Source organism: Brachycentrus maculatus, unplaced genomic scaffold (genome assembly GCF_059751285.1).
Source record: "Brachycentrus maculatus isolate JH-2025_06_01 unplaced genomic scaffold, ASM5975128v1 h1tg000343l, whole genome shotgun sequence".
NCBI classification, from domain to species: Eukaryota; Metazoa; Arthropoda; class Insecta; order Trichoptera; family Brachycentridae; genus Brachycentrus; species Brachycentrus maculatus.
The window spans coordinates 77,370-98,632 of NW_028281092.1; the positions used below are offsets into that span (position 1 = coordinate 77,370).

General features: G+C 35.7%; 2 protein-coding genes across 2 annotated transcripts in view; one reads left to right on the forward strand and one right to left on the reverse strand.

Moving 5' to 3' along the window:
• Positions 1-1,605: 1,605 nt before the first annotated feature.
• Positions 1,606-4,884, forward strand: strat (RAB interacting factor STRAT). Its single transcript, XM_088269263.1, has 2 exons — positions 1,606-1,906; positions 4,113-4,884. Exons 1-2 carry the CDS (start codon positions 1,787-1,789, stop codon positions 4,353-4,355), a joined length of 363 nt encoding a protein of 120 aa, XP_088125389.1. The 5' UTR covers positions 1,606-1,786; the 3' UTR covers positions 4,356-4,884.
• A 4,289-nt stretch (positions 4,885-9,173) lies between these two features.
• Positions 9,174-21,263, reverse strand: part of LOC148303862 (uncharacterized) — a 33,063-nt gene continuing 20,973 nt past the window's right edge. The window contains exons 2-4 of the mRNA XM_088269262.1: positions 12,929-13,021; positions 12,399-12,497; positions 9,174-11,581 (exon numbers count right to left, since the gene is read on the reverse strand). Coding sequence (XP_088125388.1) covers positions 9,963-11,581; positions 12,399-12,497; positions 12,929-13,019 — 1,809 coding nt within the window. The 5' untranslated portion in view covers positions 13,020-13,021 and the 3' untranslated portion in view covers positions 9,174-9,962. The remainder of the gene's footprint in view (positions 11,582-12,398; positions 12,498-12,928; positions 13,022-21,263) is intronic.

Sequence of the window (21,263 nt, forward strand, 5' to 3'; positions counted from 1 at the left end):
CATCTGAAACTATGGATGGAGCCCTCGGCTCGCTGTACTGACTGCCTAAATGCTTGCATCGTAACGTGTTACGTTACGACGAAATGCTCCGGTCAGCCTCCACCTTTACATTACTGGAAGAGAGAGGACTTGATAGAGGTAAAATTCTAAGTGGTTACTACACCTGCAAGAGATATTTGGGCTCGCTGGTTAGGTGGGTCAGGGATTGTAATGAAAACACTTCAAATTGAATTATTGGTATTTATTTAAGTAATCGATTACTTATTACGATTATCGATAATACATGGTAGTTGACACGTAGCGGTTCCCGAGTTGACGGAGTACGAATGTTCCGAGGCGGAGTTTGGTGCCGGTTGTAGAGACGTGTCGCTAGTGTAGAACTACTTCGCGTCATACCTTAGATGCGCTAGGAGGTTTGCTTGGGCTAATTCTTCTTTACACCGTTTAAAAGCAGAGATTTTTACTGTCGTCCACTGTACTGGATGTTTCCCTTTTACGTTCCTTACAAGGAGGTCATTTAACCCTTTCCACTCTGACCATTTTTTCTCATAACTGATCAGCTACTCTGATCAAAAAAATGCGACGTTTTTCTACCATTAAAATAAATATTTTGGTTCCCTAATTTTGGGACACTGTCTGGCAATTCGCATGACTATGTTAATTAAGATTAACTGTATTTATCTGAAATATTTTTTGGTAGAATATACTTGGGTGATAGAGAAATCAGTGATTAAAGTTATACCTGCGCCGGGCCAGACATTGTGGCCCACGGAGCTGCCTACTACAATCGGGCCAGAATGTCTGGCCTCTCAGCAGCCTTGGGGATGAACCTACGATAAAAGTTCAGAGTCCCAAGGAATCTTCGCAAGTCTTTAGTCGTCTCCGGTTTGCTGAATTTTCTTATAGCTTCGACCTTGTCCGGGAGCGGGCATGTCCCTTCGGCGGACAAGAGATACCCGAGGAACTTTACCTCGGATTTGCCAAAGTGGCATTTCCCGGCGTTGACCACAACACCGTATTCTTGCAACCGCTTAAAGAGCGTACTTTAGTGGTGCCGATGTTGTTCTTACGTCTTTGAGGCGATCAAAATATCGTCGATATATGCATAACAAAAGTCCAGGCCGAGGAGAACTTCGTCCATGAACCTCTGAAACATTTGGGCTGCATTTCGCAAGCCAAATGACATATACAAAAATTCAAATAAACCAAAAGTGTAGATATCGCTGTTTTCGCCATGTCTTCTCCAGCTACCGGGATCTGGTTATATGCGCGCACCAGATCCATGGTGAAGAATCTCTTATTTTGAAGTGACTGAGCGAAGTCTTGGATGTGTCGCACGGGATACCCAGACTTCCATATTCTTCTTCATCTTCGTTTGATTTGTCAGAAATGTAAATATAACTTTGTCTATTTTTATCCTCCAAGGAATCAAACACCCACTACGGACCCGGGTGTTTGCCTTATACTCCTTTATTAATGAAATTCTTAGAAAAAAAAATTGAATGATAAAAAAAAACATAAAATTTCGAGATCCCGGATGATCGAGAGTTTAGTCAATAAATTGATAGGTACAAGTACCAACTTAATAAAACTAATACATGAAACAGTTTTATCTATGCTTTAATTGTCAAATCAAGCTGTCAAAATTACCGGTCGTGCTGCGAGTTGTGATCGAATTATTATTGTGATTTATGTTTTAATTAACCTCTTTTGAGATAAAACTTTTAAGTAATTAACTGTTTTAAAAATAAAAATAAAATAGAAACGTCAAACAACAAAAGTTACGATGCCTTCTGCGGAATTCGAATCGGAAATCGAAAACGACAAAAACAAGAATCATGTTCTTTGCAAATATTGCAAATCGAAGATCCTGCTCCCAAAATCTGCATCCTACGTATCTCAAGAAGTGAGTATTATTTCTCTTATGTTTCTTTTTTGCAGGACTAAAATAAATGGTTATCATCTTTGTACAATTGTTGCTGTGAACAACTCACTCCTTTCCACAACGTCATATATCAAAAATCATCAATTTTCAGCTGTGCGTGTTTTCGGAATGCCCAGAAAATGTACTATATCCCAGCAAATGCGGCATATTTTTAACTTAATATTTACCCGCTACAGGGCAGAAAGTGTTGTTTTTGAATTTTGAAGAAATGGTATTGTTTAATTATTTTTTTAAATATACTCGATATTTTTCAAATGGATAAAAAACATTCAGGTTTTACCTAAAAAGAACTGTTGCACAGTAAAAAGTTCAAAAAGTGGCTTGATATTTATTTTTAACACATTTTATTATATTTTTAAACTTTAAAAACGATCTCCTGAATAATCAAGTTTTTTGATATGACGTTGTTGAAAGGAGTGAGCGAATTGTGTATGCAGTTACGATTTTCTAGAATCGCTCCAAATTTTGATTGCCTGTGCTCAGTTAAGTGGGCTCACATTTCACATTAAACATAATTTCTTATGTTACCATAATACGGTAAATATGCACCTCTGAAATTTCTTAATTTGGTAGGTGTACCTTGAAAAGGAAAAGTTTGCGGATCACTGCTCTATTGAATAGCAGAGAAGTGGTAAGTTGATTGTAAGCGCGGCAGTGATAATCGATCACTAAGCCTAGAATATTCTCAACAGGGAACTATCAACACACTTAGGGCGCTTGTCCACTACCTGGAATTCCATGTAATTTTACCGCCCGGCACGTTAGTTAGCGTTTTAAAACGACGATTGGCTTGTGCTTTTGTCCATCGTTCTTCGGATCGGAGCTCTTGATCGGTATGTGAACATGTTGCGCGTAAATTCGATCACGCTAAACTGTCGTAGTCGCTTTCATTTTTCAAAACCGGACTGCCGGACGGTCAAATTCCAGGTAATGGACAATCGCCCTTAGGACAGGTAAGGTATTTCTACCCGTTGGGTGGATTGATGCTTAAGGATGGGAAGGGTATTTTTACCTTCTGCGCCGGCCTCATTTCAAAGGCAGAAAAGAAGGAATTCTTTGATGTTTTTATATGAATATTATGTACCAATCTCTTTGTTAAGGTCTAAACAATATGTAAATAATTATCAAATCCCGTCGCCAGCTGTCCGCAGGCTTAAAAATACCCATCCTTAGTGTGTTAATTAACACATTGACTGCCATGGCAATTTTCAGAATTCCGGTCTAAAAAGCCGATTCTTTAAAAATTCTCTTTTACTTATTGATTTTGAATAAAAAAAAACATATTTTCTGTTCATTTAATAATAAATTTTCTGTTCATGTAAGCCAGCGTTGATTTTTGCAGGAGTATAAAAAATACCCATCCAAAATGTGTTAACTGTCACTTGGACGTTAGGTAATTTAAAAAAAGGTGTGGTTAAATACGGTTGAGTGTTGGGTCTGTTTTTTTGTCGAAGAATCTCCAAATGATGACGCAGAAAAGAACTTTGTCTAGGCTATAAAACTTAAAAAGTTGAAGCCTATGAGTAGGGCCATGATAAGCAGTGTTACTAGATTTTAGAGTCACTTAGACGTTAGTTAATTTAAAGAAAAGTTTGGTTATATATTATTGAATATTGGGTCTGTTTGTTTTTTAGAGGAATCTCCCCATGATGACGTAGAAAAAGAACTTTCTCTAGGCTATAAAACTTAATAAGTTGAAGTCTAAGTAGGGCGGTGTTGCTAGATTTCAGAATCGCTTGGACGTTAGTTTATTTAAAAAAAATACTATGGTTTTATATTATTGAATATTGGGTCTGTTTATTTTTTAAAAGAATTTCACGATGATGATGCAGAAAAAGAACTTTCTCTAGGCTATAAAACTTAATAAGTTGAAGTCTAAGTAGGGCGGTGTTGCTAGATTTCAGAATCGCTTGGACGTTAGTTTATTTTAAAAAAATACTATGGTTTTATATTATTGAATATTGGGTCTGTTTATTTTTTAGAAGAATTTCACGATGATGATGCAGAAAAAGAACTTTCTCTAGGCTATAAAACTTAAAAAGTTGAAGCCCAAGTAGAGTGTTGTTGCCCTACTTAGGATTTCAGAGTCACTTGGACGTTAGTTAATTTTAAAAAAAGGGTACCTATGTTTATATATGGTTGAATGTTGTGTCTGTTTATTTTGTAGAAGAATCTCCCGATGATGACGCAGAAAAAGAACTTTCTAGATCCGGAAAGCGAAGACCTGCTGGACTTCTGGGAAGTGGACGACATGTACACGTTCGAGAACATTGGGTTCTCCCTCACCAAGGACAACATGAAATATCTCAGCTGCGCAGACTGCGAGATGGGGCCCGTGGGATATCACGATCTCAACACCAAGAAGAGTTTTGTGGCTCTTGCGAGAATAGACCACAAGAACGATGTTTGACATTATAAATGTGTAGTGCCTAACTTAATTATACCAGTAATTTTAAGCAATTTTAACCTGGTGGTTAGTGTCACGGACTCTTAACCCTTTCCAGTCTCCCAAATAAAATAAAAAATATAGGTAGACAGTCAAAAAAAGTGGAAAAAAAAATTGTCCTCTGCTCCACATACTGTTTTAATAGATACGAGTGACAAAAATGTAAGCTTGGAATTTAAATAAATAATACTAATGATGAAAAAAATGTCAAATAACATCCGACATGGGATCTAAGAGGAAAAAATCGATGTCGAATGAGATTCGACATTGGACCAGTAAGGGTTAAGTCAGAGTTTCTCAGTTTGAACTCACTCTACCGCAATTTGATACCTATTTCTAATAATGAGCCGTTTGGGCTCACAGAAATAGTATGAAATTGAAGTATTTTTGTAAATAATAAAAACACAAATATTTCTCTTTTAAATAGATCCACAGGCTCAGAATTTGTGTATTCCTCCGTAATATAATTACACATTACATAAAAGCATCATAATATAAAGTATTTTATTTATTGTTTCGGCATTAACTTTGTGGTAAGACATGTTACAATGATTAAAGAAAACACTTGTTTTTTACCACTTGAGTTTTATTATAGACTACATGTTTCAGAAGTTAAACTTCCATCATTCAGGTCTGTATAATAACTTACTTAGTTATTATACAGACCTGAATGATGGAAGTTTAACTTCTGAAACATGTAGTCTATAATAAAACTCAAGTGGTAAAAAACAAGTGTTTTCTTTAATCATTATAATATAAAGTTATTCATTTGCGGCGATGGAAATAAATCATTTGTGAAAAAATTGGTGATAATATCACCAATGCACAAACGTTTCTCAGTGTGCGTGTGTATGCGTAAACGCACATGTCGTAGCAAGTTTAGTAGTGTGTGGATCATCATACGTGGCAGTCGTGTCGCTACGCTAGCTGTTGCGGCTACTTGCAATGTATTTTTTTCTCATTTTCAGATACTTACCAGAGCTAACATTACAAAATTGTTACATTTAAACTTCAATTATGGTCAATAAAAGCAACATTTAGGAATATTCACATTTTTCCCGGTTTTAAACCACATTTTCATACGGTGTAAAAAATACATATCATTGGTGCATGCGGAAGTTTTTTAGCACTGTTAGGGAAGTGTTAAAAAAAGGACGAATGTCCCGGCTACTAAAAATGTCATCATTTTCTAAATATTTAATAAATATATCATTTAGTCGGTGGCTTGTAATTAAAACAATAATAAGTTGAACAGGTGTAACTCTCTACAGTTGAATAAACCCAGCTGGTTTGGAAGAAAGGCGATTTTGACAAAGTTCCAGTGATTCTGATCATAATTACGATTTTCCAAATTTTTGACAATCTCACAACCTTGAAGAGTTTTGTGGCTATATCGAAAATAGACCACAAGAACGATTGTTTGACATTATAAATATGTGGTGCCTAACTAAAGTCTATCATATTTTGTATATTAAAAGCATTGTTAACTTTGTGATATGGTAATATAAAACTCTCCTTATCGAATAAAATAACAACTCTGCAATTTTTTCCGCATAAATTTTATTTAACCAGCATCAGGTTTCGTCGTAACCGACATCATCATCAGACCAGTCTAATGATGTCGATAACGACGAAACCCGGTTGCTGGTCTAATAAAATTCATGTGGAAAAAATTACATAAGTAGTTGTTATTTTATTCTATAAAATACAGTTCCACCAAGAAATCTCGGTACAAAACTTAACTCTCCTTATCATTCATCTTTCACTTTGTGTAATGCCTCTTAAAAAACACCGCTTCGTGACTAACAGTTTCGAATAATCAACATTTGACCTGATAGATCATCAGGTCAAATGTTGTTTCATGTTCATTTCTCTGCCTTTCAAAGAATTATAGTAATAATAATTTTAGTTTTATATGAATAGGAGATCGTAAAAATTCCATCAATTCAATTCAATCATGGGTAGAATGGTGAATTTGTCTTAACCAGCCTATGATAGGTCCTAAGCACTGTAAATGCCCAGACTTCCTCCATATTCTTCATCTTTGTTGAGGAAACCCAGATTTGAGAACAAGTATGGACACACTCAAAATGTTATAATAATTTGTTTCATACCGCATAGTTTATGTTTTTATTTTTTTCGTTCATTTTCATTTTTTCATTCAAACCCTTATCCGCACCCCAATGGTGCATAGGGCACTGCATTATATAAACGCAGTGTTATCTTGATCGTCAACACACGAAGGAAAGGTGATCAGCCCTCCGCTTCAGGTACCAGTCCAGGGTAATATTGAATAAATGTGAGAGTGAAAAAATCACTTATATTTATTTGACCCCCGCTGGGAATCGAACCCGGGACCTCCAGAACGGTAGCCAAGCGTGCTGACCATTACATTACGGAGGCGGACTGACTTTCGTGTATACTTATGTACAACCATTATCTGCCCTCTAAATTATAAACGGCTGTACAAGGATCAAACTTTGACCAGTATCTCAAGTCTTTTGTTGGTTGGAAGATAATGTTTCTTAAGCCCGCCAACGTATGTATATTCCTGTAAGAGAAGTTCAATAAATAAAAGGAAAGGAATTTGAAATAAAATAATGTATAATTCTTTTTCTTTTTTATTATCAAGTTTACATCTAAAATAAAATACTTATCTACTATGTACAGACAGATAACATTTAGGTATTTATATAAAAGTATAAAATATACATTTGATCTCTGTCTGATCACCTAATTTTTTATCCATAGAAATTATTTACTGGCAGTGATATTTTTACTATGTTTTTATTTGAATTATTTCATTAGGCTGTTGTTACTGAAAATAAAAAAACTGAATACAGCAACTGTTCACAGAAATGTACAAGATTTTACATTATATAAATGGTAACTGGCATTCTTTATATATATTGATCCCTTCCCGGAAAAACATTGTAGGAAAAAAAACAATCTTGCAATTTAAAATTTTCTTTTTCTCCCTCTTACTCCTCATTACTGAGGGTTGTGACCCTTGTGGAAGCAATGACTCTTCTCCTGTTATCCCTTGACTGCGCTGCACGTAGCGCTCCAACCACCGAGGTGCCTTAACTTGGTCGGTCCATCGTGTGGGGACCTTCCTCTCCCTCTCCTTCCTTCTAGGCTAGCAATTGCAACCAGTCGTTGAATATTTTAGCATCTTTTGGGGCACGTAATTAACACATTGTTGTCAGGTGGTTTTATCATCAACCCCGGCCCTAATTAGCATACTTAATAGGATCGTAATCTCAAGTAACCACAAACCGAATTCCGATTGGTACAATATTTTTTGGCGTCTCTTGCGCTCTATCAAAAGTAATCAAGTCTCCCACTCTCTACCAACAATATGTAAAAGATGCTTTTAAGCGTTTCCCGCAAACAATGTGTAAGAAAAATGTTTACTTTTCACTTTTATGTGTGACCTGATTGTAGCTATATTTTGTTAAAAGATAAAACATGGTTTTATTGTCATCTGTACTATGAAATAAGCTGATAAAAAATACTACATGCTTTTTTTATGAAGTGTTTATGGTTATTATAATGTTTATAAATTATTTTGTTCTTTATTGATCTATACAATGTTCTACCGGGAAGGGGTGAATGTATTTACATTGCGTTTCCAATATTATTTACATAGTCTTAAATGTTTTAAATGCAATCACACAAATTGTTTAAAATTAATACAAAACACAACCTCTGAGAAAATTATAGATTATATGATCCTTATATTGACAGTCCTTTAAAAATAAAAATGCTTTGAAATGTGTGGATATCTTTAAATAATATAAATAATAAATATGTTAGTGTTTTTATTTTATACTGACCATTGTAATTGGTTAATCATCCTATCGCCTTTGTGGATATTAAAAATATATTTATTTTATATTAATCTGTCAGATAGTACGTATGATCCAAACAAAATTAGTCTCAAAAGAGTGTGACTATTTAGTTTTCAAGAAATAGTAATAATTGAATAGGACTTATAGTGACATCTGTGGACCTTTTTACATAGTTTTTTTTTTACAGTTACCTGTAATACCGACATTAGAATTGAAATTTTCATGTCTAGTACAAACACATAAATGACTTTAAGAATGCATTTGGCTAATCATCATTAATTAAATTAAACCATTAAATGAAATCATGGACGTATATAAAATAGAAATGTGCTTGGAATTAGATTGAATTGGGAGTATGCACATACTAACAACCATGCCAGTGTTAAATGTTTTTATACTAAAGAATTTTCTACATATCGCTCACTCCTTTCAAGAACGTCATAAATCAAAAATCGACAATTTTTAGTTGTGTATGTTTTTAGAATGCCCAGAAAATGTACTATATCCCAGCAAAAGAGGCATATTTTTATCTTAATATTTACCCGCTACAGGGCAGAAAGTGTTGTTTTTGCATTTTGAAGAAAAGGCATTGTTTACTTATTTTTTTTAAATATACTAAATATTTTTCTAATGGAGAAAAAACCTTCAGGTTTTACCTAAAAAGATCTGCTGCGCAGTAAAAAGTTCAATAAGTGGCTTGATATTTATTTTTAATACATTGTATTATATTCTTAAACTTTAAAAACGTTTTCCTGAAAAATCAAGTATTTTGATTTATGACGTTCTTGAAAGGAGTGAGCGATATGCACAATGATGTTTTTAAAACAAACTTATGTTTATTTGATAATGAAAATATTGTCAAAAAGAAGCCCGTTATTTTAACGTTGTAACAAATGATTTACATTTTGGAGTTTGATCATTGATGTACTTTTTTTCTTTCTTTAATTGTAAGACATTTGGCAAAATTTGGAAAGAATGATCAAATAGATGCTTCGATGCGTGGTGTCCCTTTGGGTAGACTTAGGAAAAGATGGATGGACTATGGGGAAAAAGACTAGAGGACTGAGAAGAATGGAATCTGGAGAAGGATGATCAGGGATAGGAGCTGCTGGAGAACATTTGTGAAGGTAAAAGTCCTACCTCAGGATGTAGCATTGATGGGAAGAAAGTACAGTAAAATATCCGGTTTTCAGCACTAATGAGTAAGATAAAAGGTTTGACACATTAAAACACACACATGTAAAAATTAAATAAAAATAGTAAAAATACTGTGTGTGTGTTGACCACTACAAATATTTCATCAAAATTATCATCTCTTATACAGGCAAAATATTTTGTCAAAATTATCATCTGATGATCTTATACAGGCAGTATTTTTGTGGTGTAAAAATGGGATATTTAAAATTTGAATATGCACCTAATATCGGATAATAATTACATTTGAAATCAGGGTGTCGATAACTCCACTGTTTACTTTGTATAGATACTATTTACATTAACTGAGTGGTCAGAGACCTTAAGAAGAGGTTGAGATAAGATGAATATTTTTCTTTATAATACAAATGATATACTTTTCTTTGAATATCTTTCAAATTCTTGCGATTGTGATAAAGTCACTTGTTTGATGATTTTTATGGATGACGAAATGGCAATCTTTCATTCACTCATCACGCATATCCGTTTATTATAAATTATAAATATGTTTCGTTGTAAGTGATCACATGTGATTTTTGCAATGGACGTGCTTTTGTAGTTTGAGCCACATGCATCCTGCGGAGATGCAGCTGATGATGAGGACTAATAGGACGAAAGCAGCGCCCCACAGGAAACCGGAGTATGATAGGCAAATTCCCAGAGGTTCTGAAAAGGAAATATCTTCTGGCAGAATTACTTTCAGTGACTTGCCCACTCTTACGGGATCCGCGAGTGTATTATTCGCGGAGTAGATATCCCTTCTTCGCCTCTTCCCTGGCTCCAGCTTCTGATTTGGCTCTGTGCAAACTTCGCAGTTGGTCTTGCACAGTTCTACGTTGCATTCCATGATGAGGTCCATGGCGTCGGGGAACTTGAAGGCGTTGAAGTAAGCGTAAGCGAGGATCGAAGCCCCAGTGTTCCCTGTCTCTCTGGTCTTCTGGAAAGCCCCGAATAACTTGGGCTTCAAGATGCAGCCGTTTTCGTCAGTCAGCTGAACGACGTTGATGGAGTTGTCGTCTCTGGCGACGCAGTCCTTGACTTGGATATCGAATGCTGGGTCTCCGGTGATGGAAATGACCAGAGTCATCGTTTCTCCGATCTTGACCAATCCATTAGCCGGCTGAGCGAATGGTCCTTTGCCGACTTGGATGTCCAGACTGGCCATGGCCGTGTCTCCGCTGAATGTGACGATCTCTTGGTTAAGCATGCCGACACTTAGGGCAACTGAGAGCTGCTTGTTGATGTTTCCTTCCCAGAGACATCTCACCGCTCGGATGCTGTCCCAGACTTCTTGTATGCCGGCTTCATTCTGGAGAACCAGTACATTTTCCAAGTACGATTTTCCTTGCGTATCGAAACCGTTGATAAACTCGGTGCCGCAAGAGTTGAGACTAAGAGTGAAAGAGTATTTGATCTGGTTTGAGTTTTCTTGAACGTATCTGCAATTGGGGTTAGAATAGAACCCTTTAGAGTAGATGATGCCATTGTACACTTTGTTGAATTCCAGATTGATGGTCATCATGTCTTTAGCGCATTGCACGTCTATAGCATGGATGTGCGGAGGGTGAGAGTCATCATCGTCCGGAGTTGTGCTAGGTTGGTATGTTGTGGACGGGCTATATCCCGGGGTCGATGGCTGGTATGTAGGACTGGGTGGAGGGATTGTCGGGATCGGTTTATACGAAGGTTTCACCGGGGGTTCTGTCGGAATCGGTCTGTAAGATGGTTCGCTGGTTTCGTAACTTTGCTCCGGAGGAGATGTGGATGTTTGGTAAGTTGGTGAACTTGTCGGCCTGTACCCGGGAGTGCTCGATGGATTGTAAGGAGTATTCGTCGAGTAAGGTTTGTCTTCATAATCCGGGCCCGCCGGGCTTATGAAAGGGGGCTGAGGAGAAGGTCCGGGTAAAGGATAACCGGAATTGCTATAGTCGGGGAATTGCTGGCTCGATGGAGGGTATGGAGCTCCGGAAGGAGAGAACCCTGATCCGGATGGCTGGTACGGAGTATTGGTGGGGCCTTCGGTCGTCTCGAAGGTCACAGACGTGGAAGGCCGATAGGGCTTCTGAGATGGTGCGGGTCGGAAAGGCCGAGGTCTCTCCGCATTCTGACCTGCCGGCGGAAGGTAGCCGAGATTTTGACGAGCTGAAAACATAATAAACATCTCGGTTGTGAAGTGTCAATTACACAATTAATCTTGAGTTAGCACTTTAGGAGCTAGTTATATTAATGGTCTCCTTTCACTTTGAGCGCTCTTAGCCTTCAAGTAAGTGACATAATCTCCTTGAAAAGCACAAGTACTTTTCTGGAAATGATTCATTATTTTAGTCATATCTGCTAGGATTTCATACGGAAGTAAGTACGAAATGTTTACACATTCTAACTACATTACATAGTATAGATAACTTTGACTTTACTTCAACTTGGTAAAAACAAATATCCAATTAGTAATTTTTATCTTTTGACAAAACTGATCCACAATTAGTTTCAACATGCCTAAAAACATTAGAAACCAGAGCTCAGAAGTAAATTTAAATTATCTACACTGTATACTTAAAGTGATAGATAAATTCCGTATGGAATCCCAGCTCAAGTATTATGTAAAAATTGTATTGATACACTCGTATCTGTGGTGAAACGGAAGAGGGGAGTGTTTTCAAAGTGAGTGTAACATTTTATAATACCAAGTGTTCCACTAGGAACCACTATACTAATAAGTTTTTCAATAATAACATTGCATTTGTTGAAAATATCTTTACAAACGTAGCTATGTTTTATCTACAAGAGCTTGTGCTTAGATAAAAATAGAACTACAGAAGAATGTTGCGGTATGGCGAGGAATGGAATGTGTTCTCTCCTGAGAAGAGCAACTAATATACCACAATCAGAAAGGAACACAAAGTTAGTTAGGGGTGACAAAGTTTGTGATTAGGAAATACAAGTGTACAAAAGTGTAACCAACCTTTTCTATTATTATTGTGCTTGTACACACCCTGGAGCCATTGCAAAATGTTCTGGACCATTTCGTCTGCGTGGATTTGTCTCGCCTGTCGTACGCTTGCTGGAATAAGATGATCAACAAGTCAATTGACACATTATTTGCGGGAAACGCTTAAAGGTGGAGACTGACCGGATCATTTTGTCGTAACGTAACACGTTACGATGCGAGCATTCAGGCAGTCAGTACACCGCGCCGAGCGTTCCATCCATAGTTTCGAATGCTCGGTGATGCCCGCCGCGAGCGATGTTACGACGTTATGTTACGACGAAATGCTCCGGTCAGTCTCTACCTTAAAAGTGTATTTTACAAACTGTTGGTAGAGAGCAGAAGACACTTTTAATTAATTAATATCAATTTAGCCTGATAATGATATAAAAGTCTGGTAATGATATAAAAGGAATGGGAAATCATAGATAAATCTGAAGGTCCGTTTTAGAATTTTTTTAAATTTTAATTGCGGAGCAGTAATAAGGTAAATTTTAAATTTATACCATCTTGTGGATAGTCGTATATTTCTTCTTCTTCTGACCACGCTGGCAGGATTGCCAGCATGAGAAGCAACCCCAGTGTTGCCACCTTCATCTCTGTAACAACATGAAAAACAATTAGATTAGTTAATAGTTTTATACATAGGTAAAAAATACCTCCGATTCCGTAGTGCAGTGGTTAGATCGTCTGGCTACCAATCCCATGGGGGTGGAAATAAATATAAGGGATTTATCATTCTAATTTTTTTTTGTCCGCCTCCGTAGTGTAATGGTCAGCACGGTCAGCTACCATTCTGGAGGTCCCGGGTTCGATTCCCAGGGGGGGTCAAATAAATATAAGTGATTTTTTCACTCTAATGTTTACTCAATATTACCCTGGACTGGTACCTAAAGCGGAGGGCTGATCACCTTTCCTTCGTGTGTAAACGATCAAGATAACACTGTGTTTATATAATGCAGTGCCCTATGCACCATCGGGGTGCGGATAAGGGTTTTATTATTATTATTAATATGTATTAATTTCATCTCAGAGCTGATCACTCTTAGCTGATATATGAACAGTCATATACGATGCAGTGCCCTCTGCACCATTGAGCGACTATAAGGATAAAAAGAATGAGTCTAAGAAGCGTAAATCGGAATGTAAAAATTGTTACATTGGTAACAATTTTTTCAGTAATCTGTATATGATCGTTGTGTCTGTGTTAGTGCTAAGTTTGGCTCAATGTTCAACAAATCGAATTATTTAACAAACAGACTTGTTTAAATGTATTCTAGTCTCAGAATGATGGGCAGATATATATTATATGTAAGGAGATCTATGAATCAGGATAGGCGAAGAATGTTCACAGACCCTTTTTTTATGAGGTCAAGGGATTGTGGATCCCTTAGGTCACTGCGACCATATTAAGTCTATTGTGTGCTACATGAGTCATGTAGCTCACGACCTGTCTTGTTGGTAGGACCTTCACCTTCTCGGAGTCACAAACCCATTTTTTTGAGGTCAATGGATCTTGCATCCCTTAGGTCACTGCGACCATATTAAGTCTATTGTTACCTCCCTCTGTATTACAGCTCACTGCCAAGACCTATGTGAGTCATGTAACTCACGACCTGTCTTGGTGGTAGGAGCTTCACCTTCTCGGAGTCCAGTAGGGGTCCTCCAAGGATGTGACTTCATTTGCGAGCGAGTGCGTCACAATTGTAGAGAATGTGGATTGGCGTTTTGTTATCCTCCATACAAAATCTGCATACTGGGGAGTCATGAAGTCCAATTTTGTCATGTGTTTCCTCAGTCTGCAGTGTCCTGTCAAGGTCCTGGTTAGGATGCTTATTTGTTTTTTGCTAAGCTTTAGAGCTTCTGTGGGGAATCACAAACCTATAGTGGTGTGATGTTCTATCCTCACTGTTTACCCCTGAGGCAAAACAGTGTGATGATTAGTAAGTTACTTAGCTTTGATTATTTTTTTTAAGACCATTGTGTTGCTACTAGCATTCAAGGCTAAAAATATAAATTAATGTTTTTCATCTTCTCACAAACATTGTCTGACATTTCAAGACAGAATTAGCGCCCATTAATTTGAATGTTTGACACTTAGTAATATCTTTTTCATCAAGTGTTTGATTTTTTACCGCTATTATCATTTATTAAACGTATGAAGATTTTTGATTACATTAGAGCAAATGTCTAGGTCAGTAGTAGGCAGATGCCGGTATTCTGTGCTGATTTAAAAATACAGTGGAACCTCTCATAATGAGCACTTCGCAAACAAGTAATTCGCATAATGATCCAAACATTTTTGATATATTATTTTTTGACATCTCATCAAAGATGAAGAAGAATATGGAAGTCTGGGCATTTATGGGGCTGACGACCGTCATAGTGATCACTTTACACACGTGTAACATTCACCAATTCTACCCATTATTGACAACCACGCTACTCAAATTCTTGGGAGTTCTATATATATGAACCAATTTAGAAACCTTGTTCTTGAATCACTAGAACTTCACTAGAGACATCTATTGGTGAGATGTAAAGAAACTTTTTACTAAGCAGAAACTCTTTTATTTACATACTGTGAGGTCCGAATCCTGGATTATAATCACACACATGAGAAACGCCAAAAAATACCATTTTCATTTTTATTATTTAAGCTTTTAATTTGACCAGATAATTTATTTACAACATCTTGAAAATGTTGTCATTTTTAATATGTTGCCGACGGAAGTAAGAGGTCAAAATAAAATATGGAACAAAGGCAAAATAAAGAAATTATAAAAGGTAAAGGTAAATGATCAATAATTTTTTCTCTTTCTTTTTTTGTGAATATGTTAGGTTAAAAAATAAAAAAAAAATAAAAATATGTATGTAAAAAGAACTCCACCGACAAGACACACAGGGTGGATTGGTGGGTCTCTGCAAAAAAAGTTAAATACAAACACTGCATACAAACACAGTGTTATCTTGATCGTTAACACACGAAGGAAAGTTGATCAGCCCTCAGCTTCAGGTACCAGTCCAGAGTAATATTGAATAAACATTAGAGTGAAAAAATCACTTTTATTCATTTGACCCCCCCTGGGAATCGAACCCGGGGCCTCCGGAACGGTAGCCGAGCGTGCTACGGAGGCGGGCTCCTCATGCATACCCGCTGATTATTCCGACTCCTGACCTGACCACTTTCAACTATTTGAAATAATTGATTATGCCAAGTTTTCCTCAATCTTCCCTTGCTTCTATTATCAACCACAATCGCCCCATTCATTTGTTTCGTAATATTTCGTTTCAATTATGCAATTAGTGGGTCAATGTCCATAACAATTGTGTATAGATACGAGTACATCTACCCACTGTGAAGTCGCAAGAACGAGTAGTTTTGCGTAAAATTTCAAGCGATTCGCATCGAAACTGATTACTGATTATGCACAGGTATTTTAATACAATAAAAATTCAATAATTTTTTTTATACAAACCAACAATGGCCCGAGATTTGATCCGCGATATTAGCTGAAGCGTGGAACGGAATCGGTTTGAAGTATTCCGAGTTTTAGGGTCAAATATCGTAACTGAAGGTCATCAGTGTAAATAACTAAAGTACTAATGACCTTTGTGGATGTTGGGGTGACGAAAAGTTGAGATTTCCTAGGAATTTCCCTATTTTGCTAAAAATATCTTGCCTAAGCTCTTGCTTGATCTTTCAAGGGTCGAAGAAGTGTCGAAAGAAATCGGATCTCTTGGCTCCATAATATACACGAGTGGACAGGAAGGAGTACGGAGCGTCTAGAAGTTGTTTCGGACTGCCCAAAATAGGGTAACTTTCTAGTGATAGTCTCAACGTCGGGGGGCTTGTAAAGAAGAAGTATCGACACGGCTTGTAAAGAAGAAGAAGAAGGAATTTTCCTATCCCATTCATTAATCATATATCCACGGGGTATACTGACAAAAACGTTAACTCTAAAACCCCTGTTTGAATAATCCCTTTTAATTCAAGCTTAAAGGCTAAAGCCTGCATGAAATACCCGCTACTAAAGTTGAATTTGCTTTTAAAACCATAATATTTCAAACTACTTACTCGTTTTCGCCAGTTTATAAAATTGAAAACTTCAAATTTCGCATCATTAAGTCAAAATTGCATATTTTCGAGTAAACATTTTTTGCCAGAACACTCACGAAATGCAAAATATGAATGTGTCCAGATATTTGTTCACGCATGCATGGGTGTAACAGACATAAATAGTAAGGCAGAGGAATGCAATTGAGATGATATGGGCACATAGGACGCAGAGAACCTGATCATAAAACATGGATAAATGCTGGACGATGTATAACACCTACTCTAGGCATCTAGAAACTGCTGAAATGCAGATAGTCTGCTGGAGTGTCCCTTAGAGACAAAATGAAGAGTTCACGCATTCGTAGAAGCCTGGTTGTAACAGGCATCAATAGTAAGGTAGAGGAAAGGCAATTGAGATGGTATGGGCACATAGAGAACCTGATCTGACGCCGTGGATCTTCTTCGTAAAACCATCTAGAGGACAACCAAAGAACTGCAGAAAGAAAATATGATTCGAAAGAATGGCATAGGCGACGTTGTCCACGATAGAAGGACCTACAACCTGAGGACGAGGAGAGCTGACCCCAGCAGTCGTCTACAAAGACGATGCAATAAGATAAGTTGGGATGGAGTCAGAAAGAAGAAGGTAATGGTTAGCGTGTTTAGCCACCGTGCTGGAGGTCCCGGGTTCGATTCCCAGGAGGGGTGAAAATAAATATTTGTGATTTTACACTGGAATATTTTTTTATATAACCCTGGACTGGTCCCTGAAGCGCGGGAGTGATCTTGCCATCTTGCCTTCATATGAGTAACGATCAAGATAACACTGCGTCCGTACGCGATGCAGTGCCCTATGCACCATTGGGTGTGGATAAGGGCTATAATATATATATATATATATATATATATATATATATATATATATATATATATATATATATATATATATATATATATATATATATATATATATATATATATATATATATATATATATATATATATATATATATATATATATATATATTTGTGTGTGCTTTTAAGTTAAGAAAAATATGCATACAAGTCCCAGCTCGTATATTTAGTGTGGTCACTGTATTTAGGGTCAACTATTATACATGGTGCATTTCACGCATAACGACAAATGTCCATTGGAAAATAACATATCGAAGTCTTTTGTTGTACAATTTTAATCCCAGCACTTTTTTTTTACATGAACGCGTAGTTCGAGTCCTTTCTGCACTACAGTGGTTACCTGAACCAAAATTGAGTATTATTATTTCGTGTGAATCGGGTAAAGGTCAGAAAGAGAGACGCCTTGTTATACGTAATATTAAAGGTGCTTAAAAATCACTTAAATTTTTACCGGAATGGTCGTAGGATATTTGGAATTAAAATTGTGGAAATATTTAAAACTGAGTTATACGGTGGGTGCAGCTTACGCGCTAGGCGCGTACATATACCCTTTTTCTTAGTACGGAATACGCGCTAGGCGCGTATGGCTGATTAGAGATGAGTAACCAATATCGCCCAGATGACCCAGATGGCCCGCAACTTAATTTTCTTTAAATGTAACCATTTGACGTAGATTTTTTTAAAACTGTTTTTGTACCCAAAATATAAGTTTTTCTTCAAAATAAATATATGTTTTTGAAAAGAAGAGTTATTGAAAGGTAAAAGTTAAAAAAAAACGATTAAAATATTTATTCAATAAATATATTTTTGAATAATCAAATTCCAATATATATTTACATTATTTTTTATTAAATCGTGCGCGGAGATACGTGTGGCTCCTCGTGCAGCGGGTCTTTTATTAATTTGTGTGTTTGCGGGTACCTACCTCCTTAATTCGGCCGCTGGAGTATGTGTCCTATGACATGACTCCTATGAGTACCTATCGTGAGTATTTTCGCTTCCAATTGATAATTTTCTTTTCTTTTATAATTAAAAGAAATTATACAAAACAGTTTATTACTAATTGCACTGTTTTTTGCTTGTGTAAAGCTTCTATAGACGAGTGAGAGTTATTTTACAATGTTCGAATATAAATCGCTCACTCCTTTCAACAACGTCATATCTAAAAAAACTTGATATTCTAGGAGATCGTTTTTAAAGTTGAAGAATAAAATAAAACGTATTAAAAATAAATATCAAGCCATTTGTTGAACTTTTTACTGTGCAACAGATCTTTCAGATAAAACCTGAAGATTTTTCTCCATTTGAAAAGTCTCTAGTTTATTTAAAAAAAATAATTAAACAATACATTTTCTTCAAAATGCAAAAACAACACTTTCTGCCCTGTAGCAGGTAAATATTTAGTTAAAAATATGCCGCTTTTGCTGGGATATAGTACATTTTTTGGGCATTCCGAAAACATGCACAACTGAAAATTGTCGATTTTTGATATATGACGTTGTTGAAAGGAGTGAGCGATATGTAAATGTCATACGTAATAGATAGATTAATACTACGATTGATTAGAGAAATTAAATAAACTCATCTCTGTCACAGAAAAGAAGCCTAAGAGAATATATGAAAGTAGGTATCATCCTTAATATAATATATTATATCAGACACGTGGATTATTCACGTGCAATAAACGGATACTCGAAAATATGCCATTTTAACTAATAATGCAGTATTATCATGTTTTAATTTTTCTATAAACTGGCAAAATACACTAAGTAGTCTGAAATGTCATTTTTATTTGTTATTTATTTCTTTACTTAGCTTATATTACACTAATATAAACTATTATTTACATTTTTCTCATGTGTGTGATTATAATCCAGGATTCGGACCTCACATACGAATAAAAGAGTTTCTGCTTGATAAATAACTTCTTTTCATCTCACCAATAGATGGCTCTAGTGAAGTTCTAATGATTCAAGAACAATGTTTCAAAATTGGTTCATATATATATATATATATATATATATATATATATATATATATATATATATATATATATATATATATATATATATATATATATATATATATATATATATATGCACAAATACAACACGCTTTACCTGCGCAGACGCAGTAAGAGGATGCCACCGAAGATTCCCAGTTGCACAAATTACATAATAAGACGAGGTCAAAGAAAGTCACCGGCGTTATTATATCGATATTTGAAAGTAACCAAAGAAATTGAGAGTCGTAATATCATATGAAGGTACCCGTACTTTCATCATCCAATAATACCACACGAATTGAAGACTTTTGACCGGAGATCTCCGCAAAAAACGTGACATATATATTTATGAATTTCTTACAACACGTTGCGTTTTTGTGTGATGTTCTGTAACGGTTTTTTTTATATGTATTGTATGTAATTATTATTTGTAATGTAATAGGTTTTTTATATGAATCAATGTAATGATCTGTAAATTACTTGTCGTTTTACATACGTTTAAGGATGTACTCTCAAATGAACAAAGTCAGTACGCACGTCAGTCAGTCGCAAAGTCAGTAGAAGCCACACGTATTGTCCGCTCAATATATTTTTTTAATATATAATATATTGGAATTTCGGGAATAAATATTTTTGATAATTTTTTTACTCCTTAGCTTTAAATAAATCTTTTTTTAAACCATGTAATTATTTCGAAGAAAAACTTATTTTTACAATGCTAAAACGGTGTTTTAAGCAAAAAATGCGATTACGTTAAATGTTACGTTTTAAAGAAAATTAAGTTGCATTTTATCGTATATTGGGCCTCAGTATATTTACATTTTGACATCTCACATGGATGAAGAAGAATATGAAAGTCTGGGTAATTACAAGGCTTGTGACCTGCCATTAGGCTGGTTAAGCGATCACTTTACAAACATGCAGCATTCATAAAGTCATAAGCCCTGTACACCTCCAAATTCATCTATGTTGAGATGTAAAAAAAATTGGGGATTACAGATTTTTAGCAAAATATCGTATACATTTTCCTTTATAGTACATATATAATGTAGATTTGAACTTTTTTAGTATGTCAGTATAGCTACACATCGCTCACTCCTTTCAACAAAGTCATAAATCAAAAAACTTGATTTTTCAGGAGATCGTTTTTAAAGTTTAAGAATATAATAAAATGTGTTAAAAATAAATATCAAGCCACTTTTTGAACTTTTTACTGTGCTACAGATCTTTTTAGGTAAATCCTGAATGTTTTTTCTCCATTTGAAAAATATTTAGTATTTTTAAAAAAAATAATTAAACAATACCTTTTCTTCAAAATGCAAAAACAACACTTTCTGCCCTGTAGCGGGTAAATATTAAGTTAAAATATGCCGCTTTTGCTGGGATATAGTACATTTTCTGGGCATTCCGAAAACATGCACAACTGAAAATTTACGATTTCTGATTTATGACGTTCTTGAAAGGAGTGAGCGATATACAGTATAGACCCATCCAGCATTTGACCTAACCCAACACGGAAGTATTAATGTTGAATTTTTTACCGCTTATGGCAAAATTACAAATTACCAAACATGATATAAACGCAATGCCTCGTAAATTTGATGATTGTTGAAGAGATTATATTATTCATAAAATTACCAAGGACATAAGTGAAATTTATCGGTAAGTGTTCAGGATGTATTATTTAACCCTTTCGAAACCTAGACTGTTTTTTCACATTCAGATCTGCATTCTTCTCTTTCAAAAACCATGATCTTGGATAATATTGCAAAATTGAAAACCATGTGTTCATGTGTCTCTCCAAGTATGTAAAAAAATCCAGCCAGGATATAAAGGATATCAGCCTATAAAGGATTGTGTA

Coding starts and splice junctions, on each gene's coding strand:
- strat (XM_088269263.1), top strand. CDS start 1,787: ATGCCTTCTGCGGAATTCGAATCGGAAATCGAAAACGACAAAAACAAG. Junction 1,907..4,112: donor CATCCTACGTATCTCAAGAA/GTGAGTATTATT, acceptor TTTATTTTGTAG/AAGAATCTCCCGATGATGAC.